The sequence below is a fragment of the Delphinus delphis genome, chromosome 16 (genome assembly GCF_949987515.2).
Source record: "Delphinus delphis chromosome 16, mDelDel1.2, whole genome shotgun sequence".
In the NCBI taxonomy this organism is placed as follows: domain Eukaryota; kingdom Metazoa; phylum Chordata; class Mammalia; order Artiodactyla; family Delphinidae; genus Delphinus; species Delphinus delphis.
In genome coordinates, this window is record NC_082698.1 from 83,394,042 (window position 1) to 83,412,842 (window position 18,801).

Below are 18,801 nucleotides of genomic sequence, written 5' to 3' on the forward strand. Positions count from 1 at the left end.
ACAGCACGTCGAGTTAACATCCATCACCATACACATTTACAGAGTTGATATCCTTCTTTGTATCAGAGCTCGGAGAAGATAGTCTGTTTTTGGATTAAGAAAACAATGATGGGGACTTCCCTGGTGGTCCAGTGGCTAAGACTCTGCGCTCCCTATGCAGAGGGCCCAGGTTCGATCCCTGGTCAGGGAACTAGATTGCACATGCATGCCGCAACTGAGAGTCCGCATGCCGCAACTAAGACCCAACGCAGCCAAAGTAAAATTAAATAAATATTAAAAAAAAAAAGAATGGTATTTCTCAGCAAGAAAACAATTGTCAGTATAAAATAAAACCATGAATTTGAAGAGTATGTCTTATGGTCTTTTTGGTTACAACAGTGTGAGAGCTGGTTATGTGCCAGGTAATTATCTGACTCACAGGTCCTGACCACAGAACCACCAAGTGCATTAAAATGGGTATTACTACACTGTTGGCCTCTGGCATCACTGCCTTGGTTTACCCTCTACTTGCTGTAAAATTCTGAGTTTAGAAAAATCCTAGTGAGTGGGATGCAAATCAAGTCAAAATACTAAGTCTCTAGTTTCTTCACAACGGTGAATAAATCAAGGAGAAAAGCAACTACACTTACATTCCTGCCTTGTGTAGCCTATAGAACACTTACACTTTTTAAGTCAAGACCTCAGGTTTTGGTAGGTTTATGAAAGTTTACAGCTGGCTTGTATAATGCCACACACCTAACTGAGAAGGAATGGGATTTCTTGTGTTGGTCACTGTCATTGTCATCGGGAAGCATGATTGCGTTCCCTCAAGGTGTAGAGGTAATTCTGTCAGCTGAGGTCACAGAGTTACATCTGACTGTTGAAACACTCTGCCACCGTGTCAGAGTGTTAGTTGCAGACAGCAGACTCTCCAGCTGTGCTTACTCGGGAAGGCGAGCTGGATGGATGAGCTAGGTGGGCTTAGTCATCTAACCACTGCAGGGAGATAGTAGGCGTGGACAATCCAGAAAAGTCCCTTTTAGCTCTGAAGTTCCCTAAAATACGTTGGTTTTAGATTCTGTTTGGAGATTTTGAGTATCTGATCTTTAAAAAACTGAGTCTAGAATTTTCACACCAGAGCCTTTCTGGGTTTACATGAGTCATTGGCCCCATGACACTCAGTGACTCTCCTTCTTCTCTGCAAGGAACGATCAGTCTTGATGGCCGTGACATCCGTCAGCTAAATCCAGTCTGGCTGAGATCCAAGATTGGGACAGTGAGTCAGGTAGGAGGAGAGGGCTCCATTTTTATTACATTTTCTTTTAAAATTGCTTTTGTCATTTGCTTTTTTCTTGGTCTTGAACCTTTCAAAAGAAAAGGAATGGAAGTTTTCTAGATGTATGAAACCAGTCTCCAGGGCAGGTTGTTTAGGTTTGTAAATAGTGCTGTTTCATGAAGACCTTAAACATTTTAACCACTCGAAGCATTGACTTTATCAGAAGCTGGGGACTGGCATTACTTTGTAATGCAGATAGTCTAGAAGATTGGGGAGAAAAAGATACAACTGTTTAGCTGCTTCTGGCTCTTCCTCAATTCTCATTTTCATTGCTAGCCAGTCTACTCTTTTGCATAATGGGTTTCAGAGACAAGCAAGCAAAGGCTGTGGCCAGAGCCAGGGTCTCCTTGCAAAGAGGCTGCAGATTTCAAGAACCTTGATGGAATGCGGTGTCTTTGATGAGGCTGTTTTCACAGGACCACTCGGTGCAGGGGAGTTTTGACACAGCTATTGGTATTTTTATCACCAAGCTTCGTGCACAGCAGGCAAACCTAAGCACCCCGACTGCTGAGCCTCTTCCTCTAATGAGCCTTCCCTCAGCACCACTCCATTGGTGGGGGGCAGCGACGGGGGGCTTGGCTTGGTGGTGCAAGGGTAACGGCAGTGCCACAGCCTTATTAGGGAGGGAGAAAGAAGCTGGGAGTTCATTTGCTTTTTAGCAGTATTCCACAGAATAGCTCTGTCCAAATGCCACGTTCCCTTCTGCTCTGTGTGTATATCAAAAAGTGATAGAAATGGATTCTCCCATTGCCCTTGGAAGGCAGGCAGCTGGAGAATGCAGACGGGCTCGGGGTCCTCCTCGGGGAGGGGGACTTGCGTTTACAGAGCTCCTGCTGTGTGCTGGACGCTTGCAGGTGGCTACTGTGGGACCCCGTGTCCTGCAGTGGGGGACCTACAGGTGATAAAGGCAGTCCTGCTCGTGCTAATGCATGAATTTTTTAATCGCCCATGGGGTATATTTATGGAGAATGAACCAGAAAAACAGTATATATTCTCTGGGAACCGTTTAGTGTCTTAGCTGTAAGTATTGTACTAAGCTCCACTGTATTTACTAGACTGTTGCAATTTGCAATAAATACGTTTTATTTCCAATGTGTAGGAACCAATTTTGTTTTCTTGCTCAATTGCGGAGAACATTGCCTATGGTGCAGACGACCCTTCCTCGGTGACGGCTGAGCAGGTAGAGAAAGTGGCTGGTGTAGCCAATGCAGCTGCTTTCATCCGACATTTCCCTCAAGGGTTCAACACTGTGGTCGGAGAAAAGGGTGTTCTCCTCTCAGGTACCTTTTTGTTACCCCTTTGCAGCAAACACTCTCTAAACACTTCCTGTCTCAGTGTTATTTTCTAATTAGGCTCTTGTCCTTAGAGTTTATGAAATTAACCTTTTTCGTTTTCTCACATCTCTTTTGTATGTGGACAACTCCCCAGTTCCTTTCACTTTCTACCCCAGACATGTTTCCAGATTCCCACTGGTGTCCCACTGGGTAGTACTCAGCCACAGCAGCTTTCTCTCATCCCAGAAAAGATACGTTTTGTAACTCGAGATCCTTGAAAATTGTAGAAAATAAGACAGATACCGCGGATGGCAGGATGATTTGTCCAGGGAGGCAGAGACTGCATCAGGGCAGACGTGCAGCTGAAGGGGCTCCTTATTCCTCACTTCGTAGGTTATATGTAGACCCAGGACTTACAAACTTTTCTGTAAAGGACCAGAGAGTAGATGATTTAGGTTTGTGCGTCACACGTGGTCTCTGTCACAGTCTTATTATCATTTTTTAACGACTCCTTTAAAACATAAAAAGCATTCTCAGCGTGAGGCTGTGCACAGACAGGCCCTGGTCCAGACCTAGCCCAGGTGGAGTCCGCTCTGCCCCATCCTGGACGAATGGGGGCTCGCAGGGCTGTGGCACCATCTGGCCCATGGTATCGGCTCACCCCGCAGGTCAGATCGCCTTTGGGGGCGGTGTTTCCAGGAGGGAAAGAGAAAACAGTTATAATGCTTTCAAATACAGAAGTGGGACCAATGAATAGAGGAGTAAATCTTTGGTGAAACAGATTTTTTTTTTAATTACAAATATTCAACTGTACTTCCTTTCACGACGAGCTCTGTCACGGGATGTGTGCGAGCAGGGGGTAGAGGCCTCCACGTCAGAGTGAAGCTGCCGGGTTGGGTGGGGGCAGGAGTCCTTCCAGTGCTAAACCGTTTGCTTGAACTTAGACTGCAGACAGTTTAACACAAAAACGTTTTAAGTTTGTTGTGTATGATTTGTTTCAATGATAGGCAGTAGATGAAAAAATATTTTTTGATAGATTGGGGAAGTTCCGGGGTTTTGATAGATTGGAGAAGTTCCGGGAGTAGAACCACTACTGTGTCGCTGGAACAGACGTGTCCTTGGGCAGGACTCCAGTGTAAGCTGCTGGTGGTGAAATTACCGAGATGGAGGGGTGGGGTTGGGAGCTACCTGTGCTCTGTCCCATGAGCACAGCACCTGCTCGCTTGGAACAGGTGCTGCATGTCCTTCCCTTCGACCAGGACGCTCAAGCTCCATCTCCAGTGAAGTAACCGAAGGTCACAGTCTACCCTGGAGGAAGGCCCCCCGTGTGCGCATTAGCACTGGGGTCTTCAGAGCTGACCAGAGCCCTTGCTGGCCGCTCTGCTGACCCACACCAAGCACTCAGACCCCCACCAACCAGAGAACTGGGAAAGGAAGGGTTTTTCCTCCTTCCCTCCTCGTGAGGGTGGGGTTGCCTGGTTGAGGACAGCTTTTAGCAGCACCACCCATTTCAGTTTAAATGATTAACTTGTCTCAGATGAAATAATAAGTAGGTTCAGCCAGTAACATCAACCAAAAAGGAATGTTTTCGTCACCAAAAGTGGAATTGAGTTTCCTAACATGAACTAAGTTGGGAGGAGTGAGTTGAGTCCTGTGCTGAGACTTCACCAGTTATAACTTAGGAGAGCGTCCCTGGGGGGAAGGAGAGGGTGGGGTGCAACAGGGGTGAGGAGGGGAAGTATCATCTGGCCGTCCCTCCCCCTTCCCCCACACCACCCCCTGGCGTTTAGTCGAATTTGAGTTTTACAAAGGGGGCTGGCTAGCATGGCATAGTCTATCTGTTGCCCCCATTTTCATACACGCACAAAGTACCGCGTGTGTCGGTTGTTCCCTGGGGCAGGAGAAAGAAAACAGCGTGAGAGTGGAAGTATGGAGTAGTGTTCTGGGCGGACAGTGGAGTTACCAGTCCCAGCTCCTTTCGCTCCTGTCCATCTCACGTACTGCTCTGAAACCTCTAACTTCCTCGAGTTTCCCGTTCGTTTCCTGCTACAAGAGGTGCCCTCTTGCGGGGCACGGCACGTGTGGTTAAAAGCGCACAGCACTGTTCAGACCTCGGCTCTGCCACTGGCCAGCTGTGAGGCCTCTCACAGGATATTGTGCCTCAGCTTTTCACCTGTAAAAAGAGAATCATTATAGGATCTACTTCAAAGGCTTGTTTTTGAGATGAAATGAAATAATACATGTAATGCATTTAGGAAATGCCTGGGACGTAGGAATTCCTCAATGTTAGCCATGATAATAATTATTGTTATTATTAATCTTGAGATAGATGAGGAAACATTATAATATTTAAAACGTAGGTTTCTGTTCTCACATCTATCTCAACTATGACTGGGAGAAACTACCTTCAAATTGCCACATGGCTCATCAGAAAAGCCTGTTACCAAGAATTTTTGTTAAGGCGTTCAATTTTAAAATGTATATATTGTCATTGTCAGGTGGGCAGAAACAGCGAATTGCAATTGCCCGTGCTCTGCTTAAGGTAAGCCGGAAGCCTCTCGGCGGGGGTTGGCATTGTTCTTAATCAGGGACCTTGTAATTTGTAATGTGCAACTTTTCTTCTTCTTCCTTTTTCTTGGGAAGGGGCGGGTGGGTATATGGTTGACAGTTCTGGTGAAAGATGAGTTGGGAATTCCACTGAGTACCTGTGGTCCAAATTTAGCAAGTGTTTCCTGAGTATTAGGAGCCAGAGGGAGAACAGTTTAACACACGGATCTTCCATCAAGAAGCATACAGAATATTTTAAAACAAGAATGTCTCTATGTGTGTAACTGAGTCACTTTGCTGTGCAGCAGAGCACAGCATGGTACATCAACTACACTTCAGTACAAAAAAATAATAAAATTAAGCATACAGTCTAACTGGTAGAGTAGTGATTATATCAAAATACCAAAATAATACAAGTATGCTTACTTGTGTAATCTGTAATCACCTGCTAAACTGAACAGTACAGACTTGAAATACTTATACAAGGCTCCTAAGAGGAGAGGGAAAAGCTGAAAGTCATAGACATTGTATTTTGTAGGAAATGATGGCCTTCTCCTTCGTTATATAACTATTCTCCTCAGATTTATAGGTGATTTTTTTTATCAGCTTTATTGAAGCATGATTTACATATCATAAAATTGACCAGTTTTAAATGTACTTTTCAGTGACTTTTAGTAAATTTACAGAGTTGTGCGCCCATCACACAATCCAATTTTAGAACATTTCTGTCACCCTGATACCCTTTTGCAACCTTTCTGCCTTCCCAGCCCCAGCCCGCCACTAATCTACTTTCTGTTTGTCTAGATTTGCCTTTCTGGACATTTCAGATAAATGGAATCAGACAAGATACAGTCTTCTGCTTCTAGCCTCTTTCAGTAGTATAGTTTTTGGGGCTCCTCCATGTTGTAGCCTATATCAGTACTTTATTCCTTTCCATTCCTTTGTATGGACAGACCACAATTTGTTTATCACCCAAGTGTTAATGAACTTCTGGATTGTTTCCGGTTTAGGGCTGTTGTGAATAGCACTGCTCCGAATGAACAGTGTACAAGCTTTTGTGTGGGCGTGTTTTCATTTCTTACGGACGGATTCCTAGACAAAGCTAGAATTTATGTGTTTCTCAGTTCTGTGTGTACTACTCCTAGCTAAACTACAAGCAGGACCTTCAGAGTCTAGACTCCATCTGACTCACTTTAGAGCCCCACTTCATACTGTTGGTTGATTCACCAGCAGGTTAAAGCTGCACTATGAAGAATATCCGATTCAGTGATCACTGTGATCATGGTTTTTGTGTGAGATCATGCGATCTCAGACACTTACGAGTTTGTTTTTCTTCTTTTGTAGCAGCTTTACTGTGATAGAATTCACACACTCTACAGTTCACCCATGGAAAGCGTGCAGTTCAGTGTTAGCGTATTCAGAGTTGTGCCTCCATCACCATAATCAATTTTAGAACATTTTCATCACCCCCAAAATAGCATCCACACACCACCCTGCCTATTTCCCCATCGACCCCAGTCCCAGGTAACGACTCTGCCCCTGCAGAGCTGCCTGTTGTGGACATTTCCTCTAAGTGGAATCGCACACGAGGTGGACTTCTGTGTCTGGTTCCTCTCGCTCAGCAGAGTGTTTTCAAGGGTCATCCATGTTGTATCACGTATCAGAACTTTATTTCGTTTTATTACTGAGAGTGTGTTTTTCTAATAAAATTATGTTTTCTTTTCCTTTTAATGTTTTTCCTTCTTCAGAATCCCAGAATTCTTCTCCTAGATGAAGCAACCAGGTGAGGCTATCTTAATGTGTAACTGGATTAAACCAAATTCTTCCTCTATCACAAATTTTTATTCTGTACTTCAAGTGATACGGCTGAGAATGCCTTACACTTTAAAGTCACGGGGTCTGAATTAATCATGACAGTTGGGAGGCAGTGAGCAGGCCGAGTCATGGGTTGAGGGTTCTAGTTTCAATTCAGACATTTGTGATGAATCCCTGATCACCAATCAGCAACTGTGCAAAATGCTTTTAACTTACATGGCAGTAGTTCTATGGAGGTCACGGGTCCAAAGCTTCTTTTTTTTATAGTAACTTTATAATATAAAATATAGATAGTTGACCCAAGAAGTTACAATTTTGATCATAGTGAAAATTGGCTGCTAATGAGGGGCCAGTGTACGTGTACCAGGAAATACACGTGTGAACAGTGTGCGTGGCCCTGACATCTTTGATTTCCTGTGGGTTCTCCTATTCAGTGCACTGGATGCTGAAAACGAGTACCTCGTTCAGCAAGCTCTGGATCGACTGATGGAAGGAAGGACGGTGTTCATCATCGCCCATCGTCTGTCCACCATTAAGAATGCCAATATGGTAGCTGTCCTTGACCGGGGGAAGATCACCGAGTGTGGGAAACACGAAGAACTGCTTTCGAAACCAGACGGGATATACAGGAAATTAATGAATAAACAGAGTTTTATTTCAGCATAAAGAAGCAATTATTGGTAAACTTAATATGAGACACTTTAAATCAAAGCAGCACTGCAGGAAAAACATTTTTTAAAAACCCAGGCTGTATGAAATCTGTAAATCATACTTCAAGTTATTTGAAATCTGCCTATTTTTTCCAAAGATTGTAAAATATTGTTTTGAGATCGACCTGTTCTCAAGACCTTTTTATTCAGAGTTTTAATAATTGTAACTTTCTAAATGTCTAGTTCACTGAAGTTATTTTCAGGTTTTGTACTTTTTATCTTGGAATATTTTGATGAATATAGCCTGGCACCTCACTTTATCTGCTGTTATAAATTGAAGCTATTGTCAAATGACAACTTTTAAAAGGAAATTATAAATAAAGAGCCTAATTATTTTAGGCCACTTTACCAATCACTGTGTAATCTCTTGGTAGTACTCTACCTACTTTGGGTATCGTTGTACCAGGTAGCATAACAGAAGGTGAAAATCTAACCCTTTATTTTATCCTGATAATCTCATAAAGCAAACCTGACATATATATATATGTATCTATATATATGTGTGTATATATATATGTATATATATGTGTGTATATATATGTGTGTGTGTGTGTATATATACACACACACACACACACACACACACACAAATAGTTAACATCACATGGCAAGGAGGGATCATGTATGTTCCCCATCTCCTCTCTTCAGAGGTGTGAAAGTTCAGGGACATGTGTTCCTCTGGGCTGAGACTGTGTTTGGATGTGTGCATTTTCAACATTTTTGGCACCTAAGAACCTGATGAGTTGTGAAAAGGGAAGAGGCCCCATCCTTTGAATATGAGAACTTCTGATTTCATTATTTACATATTTGTTTCTGTGAATTTGGGAAGCCAGGTATTATCAAGAAGGATGTAAAAATGAATTTTACACTTATGTTGTCTGAGGCATGTATCTTGAAAATTATCTTTTAAGAGTTTATAATTCCTAGCCAAATTTTACAGCTTTTTATCAGTTACTTAGTTTTGAAATTTCATTCAATGAGGCTAAATTCCAAAATTATTAATATAACTGTAATGTTCAACCTTAAAACATTTGAAGGAAACTTATACGTTCTTGCTATTCTGCAGAAGATCAAGAAAGCTTAAGAGCTTTTCACTCTTCTGAAAAGAGGACATAACTAACCATCTTTCTTTTATTTGTGGTTGTAGTTTTATTCACCTAAATTTCTGAAAATTCCTCAAGCAATGCTGATGCCATTGGATTTGTCGTATTTCATATCGGCACCATTAATTTGCTGTTGCCTCAAGAAAAAGTGCTTTTCTACATTGATAATGCCAGAACCTAAGAAGTGACAATGTTGATGTGATTAAAATGGACGTTTCCTCGTGTCCTAAGTATTGATTAGTTTCCTGATTATACTGGAAGAAACCACTATTTCACGATAAGCATGGAGTATTACATTTATTCTACGTAAGGGAATTTATTAATGAATAAAATGAGTTCAGTGAATGAATGAACTCAGTGTTCTTTGAATTAGTAAACAGTACATCTGTGACAGTAATTTTAACAAGCTTTACTTGTTTTCTTCATGGTTTACTACTATGGTATAGTTCTCAGAAAGATACAATCACAAGGTTGGATCTGAGGGAAATCTCTTTGTGCCATAGAAATATTTACAAAATTGAATTTGATCATTACATTTTATTTTCTTATACAATGTGTTAATTGTGTCTTGGGTAACATTTTATGTCATGGATTAAAATTCAAGCACATTACATTTATTGTGCACTTTATTTCTATTATTATTACAGATGCAGCTTGTCACTTGCCACTCACTGATAGGGTTTTTTTTTTTTTTTTTTTTTTTTTTTTACTGATAGGGTTTTGATATGAGTCTGCAAGCAGTTGATTTACTATGCAGTCAAACCTCTCTGCTAAGGATAATCTGTATCTGCAGCCACTCCCCAGCGCTAGCATCACCACCTCAGCTCCACCTCAGATCACCAGGCATTAGATTCTCATAAGGAGTGCGCAACCTAGATCCCTCGCATGCGCAGTAAGGTTCGCACTCCTGTGAGAATCTAATGCTGCCGCTGATCTGACAGGAGGCGGAGCTCAGGTGGTAATGCGAGCGATGGGGAGCGGCTGTAAATACAGATGAAGCTTCGCTCGCTCACCCACCCTTCACCTCCTGCTGTGCGGCCTGGTTCCTCCGTGGCCTGGGGTTGGGGACCCCTGATCTAGAAGATAAGCAAAAAGAAGTTTAAATCACATGAAAGTCTCCACGTGAAGATAAAATGTCCCATCAGTGAGCTTAGTGTTCTGTGGTCTGCTCTCCCAGGCTCCTCTCTGTGTAAGGTCTCTGACCTTGGACCTGACTGGTTCCCAGGAAATAATCACAAATTAAACCACTATAGGCCGTACCCTGTATATGTACTTTTATAAAGTAGGGCTCCACTTAGGGAAGTCCATTTTATTCCATAAAAGTGCCAAAGCTGTTAGAAAATAAGTGAAAACAAATGTAAATGTTGTAAAACGTTAAGTATATTAATGAAAGAAGTATATGGAAACTGCATTGTAAATGTTCGTTTGAGGGTGTTTGTTTTTCTCCGTTTTTACATCTGAGGCATCATGGAGCTTAGCTGGTAATCGCCATTCAACCCATTCAGTAAACATTTATGGAGCATCTTCTATTTTGTTAGGTCCTGTGCTAGGTGCTGGCTGCACCTCCCTCATGAGGCTGGCACAGGGGTCCACAAGCTGTGACCTGCTACCTGTTTTGTATGGCCTGCAAAGCTAAGGATGGTTTTTACAGTTTTAAATGGTTAAAAAAAATTCATAATACATGAAAGGTATATGAAATCCAAATTTCAGTGTCCATAAGTAGAATTTTATTGGAACACAGCCATACTCAGGGCAACAGACAGCAAGCTGGAGATTCTTCCTCTCTGGCCCTTGACAGTAAAAGTTTGCAGCCTCCAGCACTGGGGAAAACAACACACATTCTTCACTGCTTAAACATAGGATGTTTAAACTATGCTGAAATTTAGAGTTATCTCAAGAAGTTCCATTGCCACTAGATGGGGGCCTTGGAAATGACTAGGCCTGGATAATTTCCATGATGAGTTCTTCATTGCACCCCTGCCTTTCCATTTGAAGAGGATCATAATTTCTGTGTTGCTGAGAATGGAATTCTGATAGTTCTACCACATCTGCAGGAAATAATCCTGGCTGCTTCCCTGTTGTTGACCGCAGGGATGAGTCCCACATCAATCAGTGTGGTCGTAACAGAATGGGCTGAGTTTTAGGAAGGTTGGACAGAGGGAGGCACACCTAGGCTGAGAATCTTACACACACACATGCTGCACTTGTGGGGTATTTTTCTTTTTATCTTAATGAAACAAAAATGGGCTTATATTGGACATACTAATTTTTAACCAAACTTTTTTTTTTTTTTTTTTACCGGTATGCGGGCCTCTCACTGTTGTGGCCTCTCCCGTTGCAGAGCACAGGCTCTGGATGCGCAGGCTCAGCGGCCATGGCTCACGGGCCCAGCCGCTCCGCGGCATGTGGGATCCTCCCGGACCGGGGCACAAACCCATGTCCCCTGCATCGGCAGGCGGACTCTCAACCACCGTGCCACCAGGGAAGCCCACCAAACTGCTTTTTTTATTTGATAATATCTTCCTACATCTGCAACTATTCATTACACACATCCACATGTATTCTTTTTAACCATATAGCATTCTATAATGTGAATATACTAGAAATCTATTGTTGGACATTTATCTTACTTGCTGTATTCTTTGCTGTCATAAACAACATTACCTATATATCTTTGTTTTGATTTCTTTGATTTTTTCAGACAAATTTCTAAAAGTGAAATGGCCAAGTTTAAAGAGCATATACAAATTATAAGGCTTTTTGATAGACTGTCCTAATAAAAGACTACTAATTCATAATCCCACCGGGAGGCTATACAGTAGGACCTCTTTCTCCACAGCCTTTTCAACATGAGCTATTTTCTTTTTCTTTTCTTTTTTTTTGCGGTATGCGGGCCTCTCACTGTTGTGGCCTCTCCCATTGCAGAGCACAGGCTCCGGACACGCAGGCTCAGCGGCCATGGCTCACGGGCCCAGCCGCTCCACAGCATGTGGGATCTTCCCGGACCAGGGCACAAATCCGTGTCCCCTGCATCGGCAGGCGGACTCTCAACCACTGCGCCACCAGGGAAGCCCGCTATTTTCATTTTTTAAAACATTCCTGCTGGTTCAACAGGCAAACAGTGCTGATGGGTGGTTTAACTTGCATTTCTTTAATTAGTAGTGAAGTTTAAGACTTTTTCATGTGTTTTTTGTCATTTTTAGTCTTTGATTTAGTGCTACTTCATGCCCTTCATACATTTCCATTTTTTTCTATTGGGGTAGCTTACTTTCTCTTACTGATTTTCTTTAAAGTTTACTATTTTATTATAAATATTTTTCCTTCAGATTTTTTGTGTTTTTTGACGTCCACAAATGTAATGGTGTCTCTGTTCTCTAATTCTCACAAGTGGGCACTATTAGCAGTTTATCAGAGGCTCAAAAAGGTGACACAGATAGTAGACAGCAGAGGCGGGATCTGAAACAAGTCCCATTTAATTCCAGAGTCTATACACTCTTGTCAGTTACTACACAGTAGTTAGCAAAATGTCCCAAGACAGCTGTCTCAATAACACTTGGAATAAAGACACAGACCTGCTAGAGAACGGACTTGAGGATATGGGGAGGGGGAAGGGTGAGCTGTGACAAAGCGAGAGAGTGGCATGGACATATATACACTACCAAACGTAAGGTAGATAGCTAGTGGGAAGCAGCTGCATAGCACAGGGAGATCAGCTCGGTGCTTTGTGACCACCTAGAGGGGTGGGATAGGGAGGGTGGGAGACGCAAGAGGGGGGAGATATGGGAACATATGTATATATATAACTGATTCACTTTGTTATAAAGCAGAAACTAACACACCATTGTAAAGCAATTATACCCCAATAAAGATGTTAAAAAAATAAATAACACTTGGGAGTGCAAATTGTTAGAAATGCAGACTCTCAAGCCTCAGCCCAACGAGTCAGACACCGAGATGGGGCTCAGCCGTGTAGCTTAGCCAGCCCTCCAGGTGCTGCTGGTGCCCACTTAAGCTGGAGAGCCACTGCACTACACTACCCTTCATTCTGGATTTCCAGAGTAAGTGGCTGCACTAGATTAAATGAGGTAGAAGGATAAACAGGGAAATGGCAGCACTGGGGAGGGATAGAGAAGCCCTCGGCTGCCCCAAGGTGTACGTGATGTCTTCTGTTCCACGTGCCTTCTCCACCCTATCCTCTGGGAGGCTGGCCTCCACAGACTGTCCTCGTATCCTCCTCCCTCACACCCTGGCCTCCCTGCACTGAGGTCACAGTACGAACACTCCCAGTCCCCTTCCTTCCAGGTTGCCATGAGTTGCTGCATCTCCTGACCCAAGGCCACGGCTCTGGCAGGTGGCCCTATTTCTCAGGTTCTGGTGACCACTTCCTTTCTTGGCCCATCTGCTGTTAGGAGCCTCAGGGCTTTACACAATCCCTAATAGTCCTCTTTTGAAATTTTATATATTTATTTTATTTTGGGCTGCGTTGGGTCTTTGTTGCTGTGCACGGGCTTTCTCTAGTTGCGGCGAGCAGGGGCTACTCTTCATTGCAGTGCATGGGCTACTCACTGTGGTGGCTTCTCTTGTTGTGAAGCATGGGCTCTAGGCACTCAGGCTTTAGTAATTGTGGCATGAGGGCTCGGTAGTTGTGGCGCACGGGCTCAGCTACTCCGCGGCATGTGGGATCTTCCTGGACCGAGGCTCAAACCCGCGTCCCCTGAATTGGCAGGCGGACTCTTAACAACTGCGCCACCGGGGAAGCCCCCCTAATAGTCCTTTATTAAACTCTCTACCCAGCTTGAGGGTGCTATCTATTTCCTCTGGGATCTTGTCTGATAGAGTTTACAAGGCCCTTCCTGGACCCTCATTTCTCCAGTCTCCTCTACTTTTACTCACTTGTTGTTGGTTGGTTTGTCTGAAGTCCCTGGAATGTACCAAGCTCTTTGCTGCTTCAGGACCTCTGCCTGAGGACCCACTGCTTCAAACACTCTTCCTCCTCTTCTTTGCCTGGCTGACGGCACGTCTCAGCATAGATGGCCTTTTCTCTCAGAGGCCTTGTAGATCTTCTTCCAAAATCAGGTACCCCAGTCATTCTCTGTCAGACACCCTGCTCTTTTCTTTCATAGTACACATCTCAACTTGTAGTTGCGTAAATAAGTTTGTGTCCATTTGTTCAGTATCCGTCCTTCTCACTGGCCTGTGACTCCATGGGGGCAGGGCCCATGGCTGCTTTGTTTACAGTCATAAACCTCAGCACTTAGCGCACAGTCTGGCACGCGGTGGGTACTCAATAAATCCAGAATGAATGAGTGACTGTCTATTCGCCATCCTTCCTTAGTCATACATCTGGGCTCCAGGGAAGTTCCTTTGAGCACAAAGGTGCTGGCGAGTCGTTTCAGCCCCTGCAAATAGCAACTTTTATAACTGGCTGGTGGACAAACCACCACTAACCAGACCCACAAAGCCCAAGAACAGATTTATCCCACAAATACCCACTCAGCCACGACTACTCTCATCCCCCTGGTAAGAATGAAACAAGAGGGGAATGCACGGGGCTATAAAAGCTGTAAGACTCAAAGATGGGGTGCAAAGTTGGGTTATAAATCTAAGGGGAAGAAAGAGCAAAGCAGCTTGCCTATATAACCTTTGAGTGACTGTCCTGATGCTATAACGTGCACAAAAGAATGGCTTCCCAGGGGAAGTGCCAACACCTGACATCCACATTGTGGTCTCCCACATCATATGCCAGTGTTTACTTAACCATTCCCTTATTTCAACAAATATTTAATGAAAGTCTATGTACCTGTTATGGTGTGCACAAAGGGAACAGCTGTTAAGGCATTCAAAAGGAGCTAAGTGAGAGAGGGTTATGTAAACAACTGTCATGCAGTGTAAAAATATTATAGCCTCTACGTAGGAGCACAGCGGGCAAAGGATAAAGGGATGCCTAGTCCTGTGGAAGTCTGCACCGAGAAGGCAGCACTGAAGTAAGATGATGTAAGAGGCAGACGCTTGTGGGCAAAGGGGGAGGGAAGGCATTCCAGGCAAAAGACACATGTGCAAGGGCAATGCAGGGGGGTGTGGGTTAGGGACAGAAAAGCCAGCCAGAGTTATATCACAAAGGACCCTGCAAGGGAGCTTAGCAAATTACCTTTGGGCAACGATCAGCCAGAGCATTTAGAAGCCCAAGAGCAGCTTCTGGTTTTCCTTAGTTTGTTAAGCGGTGTCAATTAAAAATATATATTCACAACCTGAAAGTTGAGAGTTGTGTTTTATTTGGCAGGAATTTTTAGGACTTCAAGTCCAGGAGGCAGCATCTCAACTAACCCTGAGAGAACTGCTCCAAGGAGGTGGGGAGGGGGGGAGCCAGGATATATAGAGGTTTTGTAACAAAGGGCAGGTAGTCTGAATGTCAAAATATTACTGTTAAAGAAAACCAGGTATGTCAAGTTATGGAATTTAGTATTTTTCTATGTATGGGAAGATGCAAGAGTCTGGGCTCACCGAAATCATTCCTTTGATATGCACCTCAGCTATCTGGGGCCAGCATCCTGTGTTTTAATATCCTGAGTTTCCTCAAGGCGCATCAGCTCACCATCAGCTGTGGCTGCAATCGCTGATGACTGACATTCTCTGTTTACTGATACGACAGGCAATATTCCATTTATCAGCTGGCAGCATGGGAGGACAGTGTTGTAAGACTACACAGAGGCACGGAGACTCAAAAAAGAGGTGAAAGTCTACAAGAGAGGGAAAAGGTGAACACGTGAACCAAGGCAGAGGCAGTGCAGATGTGGTTTCTACTACAGATGCTCAGTACAATGTCCCAGGTGTCACAGTGGAGGAAAGTATGAAGAATGACCCTAGGACAGAGCTCTTCCTTTTTTTTTTTTTTTTTTTTCCCGGTACGCGAGCCTCTCACTGTTGTGGCCTCTCCCGTTGCGGAGCACAGGCTCCGGACGCGCAGGCTCAGCGGCCATGGCTCACGGGCCTAGCCAGTCCACGGCATGTGGGATCTTCCCGGACCGGGGCGCGAACCCGTGTCCCCTGCATCAGCAGGCGGACTCTCAACCACTGCGCCACCAGGGAAGCCCAGAGCTCTTCCTTTTGCCTTGGCCAACTGCCCAGTTTTACCAAATGTGGCAGAGGTGGTAGTAAGATAGGGGTCCTAATGAAATCGTGAAACCAGCTTTTAACGACTGAATTGCGAGGGGTCTGCAGGACTTCCAGGTGAAAGCGTCCACTAGGCGGCTGTCAGAAGCCTGTGGTTTTTGAGCAGGATCTGGTTAGCGATACGGACTTGTGGCGTCACCAACGTGAATGGGAAATGACAAACCTAAAGAATAACACCTAAAACACTGAGTGTGAAACCCAGTGTCAGATTTAACACTTTTCCTCCCTTCTCAGCTTGGACCAGGGAAGAACTCATTTCCCGAGAGGCTCAGGAAGGACCAGCGTGCAGAGGCTTTGCGTTCCAGTTGCTGGAGGGCCACCCCCACCCGCCGGACTAGAGAAGGGCACCTGCTTTTGCTGCTTCACTTCCCTGGAAACTCCGGATTCTCGCCGCTCCAGGACGGGTCCACGTGCACACAGACCCCCTCCCCCTCTAGGGGCCGCCGCCTTGACCACGCCCCGTGGCTCGACGTCACCACCCCACCCCCTCCTTCCCGGTTTCTCCTGACTTCCCGACCACGCCCCGCGCCTCGGCGCGGCGCTTTGGCGTCATCACAGCGCGCCCCGTGGCCTGGCGCTGCGCTTTGACGTCTTCACCACGCTCTCTCCCTCCCCTCAGGTGTTCAAGCTTCGCGCGCTGCCCGAGCCTCAGCTCCACGGTTGAACGTGCGCTCTCTGTAGCCTCTCCCTTGCGTCATGTTCCCGGCCGTCTCCTCTCCGCGGACCCCGGGGCCCGGGGCTCGAAGGGGCCCGCTGGGCGGAGTCGGGCCGGGCTCCACGCCCCGGGCGACCAGCAGGAAGGGTTTGGCCCTGGGGTCTTCGCTCAGCTCTCCGGTGCTCTTCTCGCCGGCCGGCCGTCGTAGCTCGCTGAGCTCGCGGTGAGTGATCGTCCCGGGTTTGGTTTGGCGACTCACAGGCTCACGGGCCTCCAGAAGCCACCAGAACCGGGGACGGCGCGGGACGCCAGTGTATTGGGAGAAGAGACCTCTGTCACCCTTGCATCCTTGTGTGTTATTTTAGTCTCGCTTTAATTCATCAATTGAGTCTTCGCATCATGCACTTTGCATGGAATTACCTTTGTGTAGAGGTGAAGAACACATTGGATTAGAATCAGTGGTTACCCGCCTCACTCTTAGTACCCCTGTGATCTGGTGTAGGTCACTCGTGATCTCTTCGTCTGCGAAATGGCGATAATGATACCTGACCAGAGCCTGCGAGGAGTCAGTATGAAATGCCACGATGCAGATGTAAAGTGGAGAGTGAGGACCTCAAACCCTGGAAAATCATTATATGTGCTTAACATACTAACTGCCCTTAATATCCGCTGGTGGATAATTAAAGGGATTTTAGCTACAGAAGTTAGCTTTGTAGCCAAATTAATAGGGAAAAGGCTTTCCATAAGCAATGCGATAAGACTAGTAGTTTTGTTACCAAATAAAAGCGTGGCACACCAGTTCACGTCACTCGTGAAACCGTGGTCTGCATCTCCCCTTTCATAATTAAACTAGAATTTTAGAAGAAGCTAACATGTGTCTTGAGTGGTTTCTTTTGAATTCATCTATCAAAAATGAATTTTCCCCTGCAAAAAGACGGTGATACTGGATCTTGAACTTATAGTTAAAATTTATCTATAGAAGTTTGCAATACTTTAAAGGAGAAATGATTTTTAAAGAATACCTTGTATCCTTTTGCGTTTTGTAAAGTGCTCTTCAAATGGTAATCTTGTGATTGTTTTCTACTCCTTTTGAGAAAAGTCAGTGAATAAAAGTCATACTTGGTTTTCTTTTTTTTTTTTATTTCTTCTTATCTTTCGGTAATCATTGAAAGGAAAAACCTTTGTTATAATACTTTGTAAGAAACAATGCTCTCAGTCACTCTGCATCTCCTCAGTTAATCCTGTGATAAGAGGTAGAATAACTTTTATACTAATAAATTTACACTGGTTTTCTGAATGTTAAGAAGAAGGGGAGAAGGAAATATAATTTCTACTGCTGTATCTGTTATCGAAGACCAGGTAGCAGCAGATACTCACGACCCTATTTAATTTCTTGATTTTGATTGTATAAATCTGGTAGATTCTTATAATTCTGTATCTGATGAGAGCTTAAAGATAATCTAACCCAATGTTTGTAAAACATTTTTGACCACAGAGTATGATAAACTCTATATTCTATTTCGTTTTTTAAAAATGTTGATTGAGACCCATAATTTGAAAAACACTGATCTAGTCCAGCCTTCTTATTTCACAGCTAAGGAGGCAGAGTTATAAAGAGTTTAAGTGAATAGATCATGCATCTAATTACTAGAGCATGAAAGTCTGAAACCAAGTTTTCCTAAATCCTGTCAGTCTTTTTTTTTAATGAAAAATAAATTTAATAACACAGTATATATGAGCCAGAGTTTTTTCACTGTTATACTTCATCTTCTTGTTTATCAGAGATTTTTCTCTTTATTGCGAAAATATATACATAAAAATTATAATGAATAATGGAAATTTTTAAGTTATGAGTGAAATAATATGGTTCCGTTTCTTTAGAGGAACACCTACACGAATATTCCCGCACCACTCCATAACTGAGTCTGTGAACTATGATGTGAAAACATTTGGATCTTCTCTCCCTGTTAAAGTCATGGAAGCCTTAACATTGGCTGACGGTGGGTATCATTTTCCATTTGTCTCTGTTAGCAATGCAAAATGAAGCCTAGGTCTGGCATGGAGATTGAAATTTGTGCGTTCTCTGGTATACCTTCACTTCAGTGGAGAGAAGTAGGTGGCTTATTTGGTTTTTCATTGTAGTTGAGAAATATGATAAATTTGGGAAGCAGAATGAGTTCATTTTAGCACAATCAAAATAAGTGTTTATGGT

General features: G+C 44.0%; 2 protein-coding genes across 3 annotated transcripts in view; both read left to right on the forward strand.

Moving 5' to 3' along the window:
- Nucleotides 1-9,117, forward strand: part of ABCB10 (ATP binding cassette subfamily B member 10) — a 32,411-nt gene extending 23,294 nt beyond the window's left edge. Inside the window, exons 9-14 of one of the 2 annotated variants that reach the window (XM_060035117.2) lie at nt 1,185-1,264; nt 2,415-2,595; nt 5,088-5,131; nt 6,885-6,919; nt 7,386-7,631; nt 8,809-9,117. In XM_060035117.2, the coding sequence (XP_059891100.1) occupies nt 1,185-1,264; nt 2,415-2,595; nt 5,088-5,131; nt 6,885-6,919; nt 7,386-7,617 (572 nt within the window). In that variant the 3' untranslated portion in view covers nt 7,618-7,631; nt 8,809-9,117. Of the gene's footprint in view, nt 1-1,184; nt 1,265-2,414; nt 2,596-5,087; nt 5,132-6,884; nt 6,920-7,385 lie in introns of both variants that reach the window. The other variant, XM_060035116.2, reaches the window with a different exon arrangement.
- A 7,414-nt stretch (nt 9,118-16,531) lies between these two features.
- The window catches only part of NUP133 (nucleoporin 133), a 57,469-nt gene continuing 55,199 nt past the window's right edge, over nt 16,532-18,801 (forward strand). The window contains exons 1-2 of the mRNA XM_060035118.1: nt 16,532-16,812; nt 18,471-18,589. Of these exons, the coding sequence (XP_059891101.1) occupies nt 16,631-16,812; nt 18,471-18,589 (301 nt within the window). The 5' untranslated portion in view covers nt 16,532-16,630. The remainder of the gene's footprint in view (nt 16,813-18,470; nt 18,590-18,801) is intronic.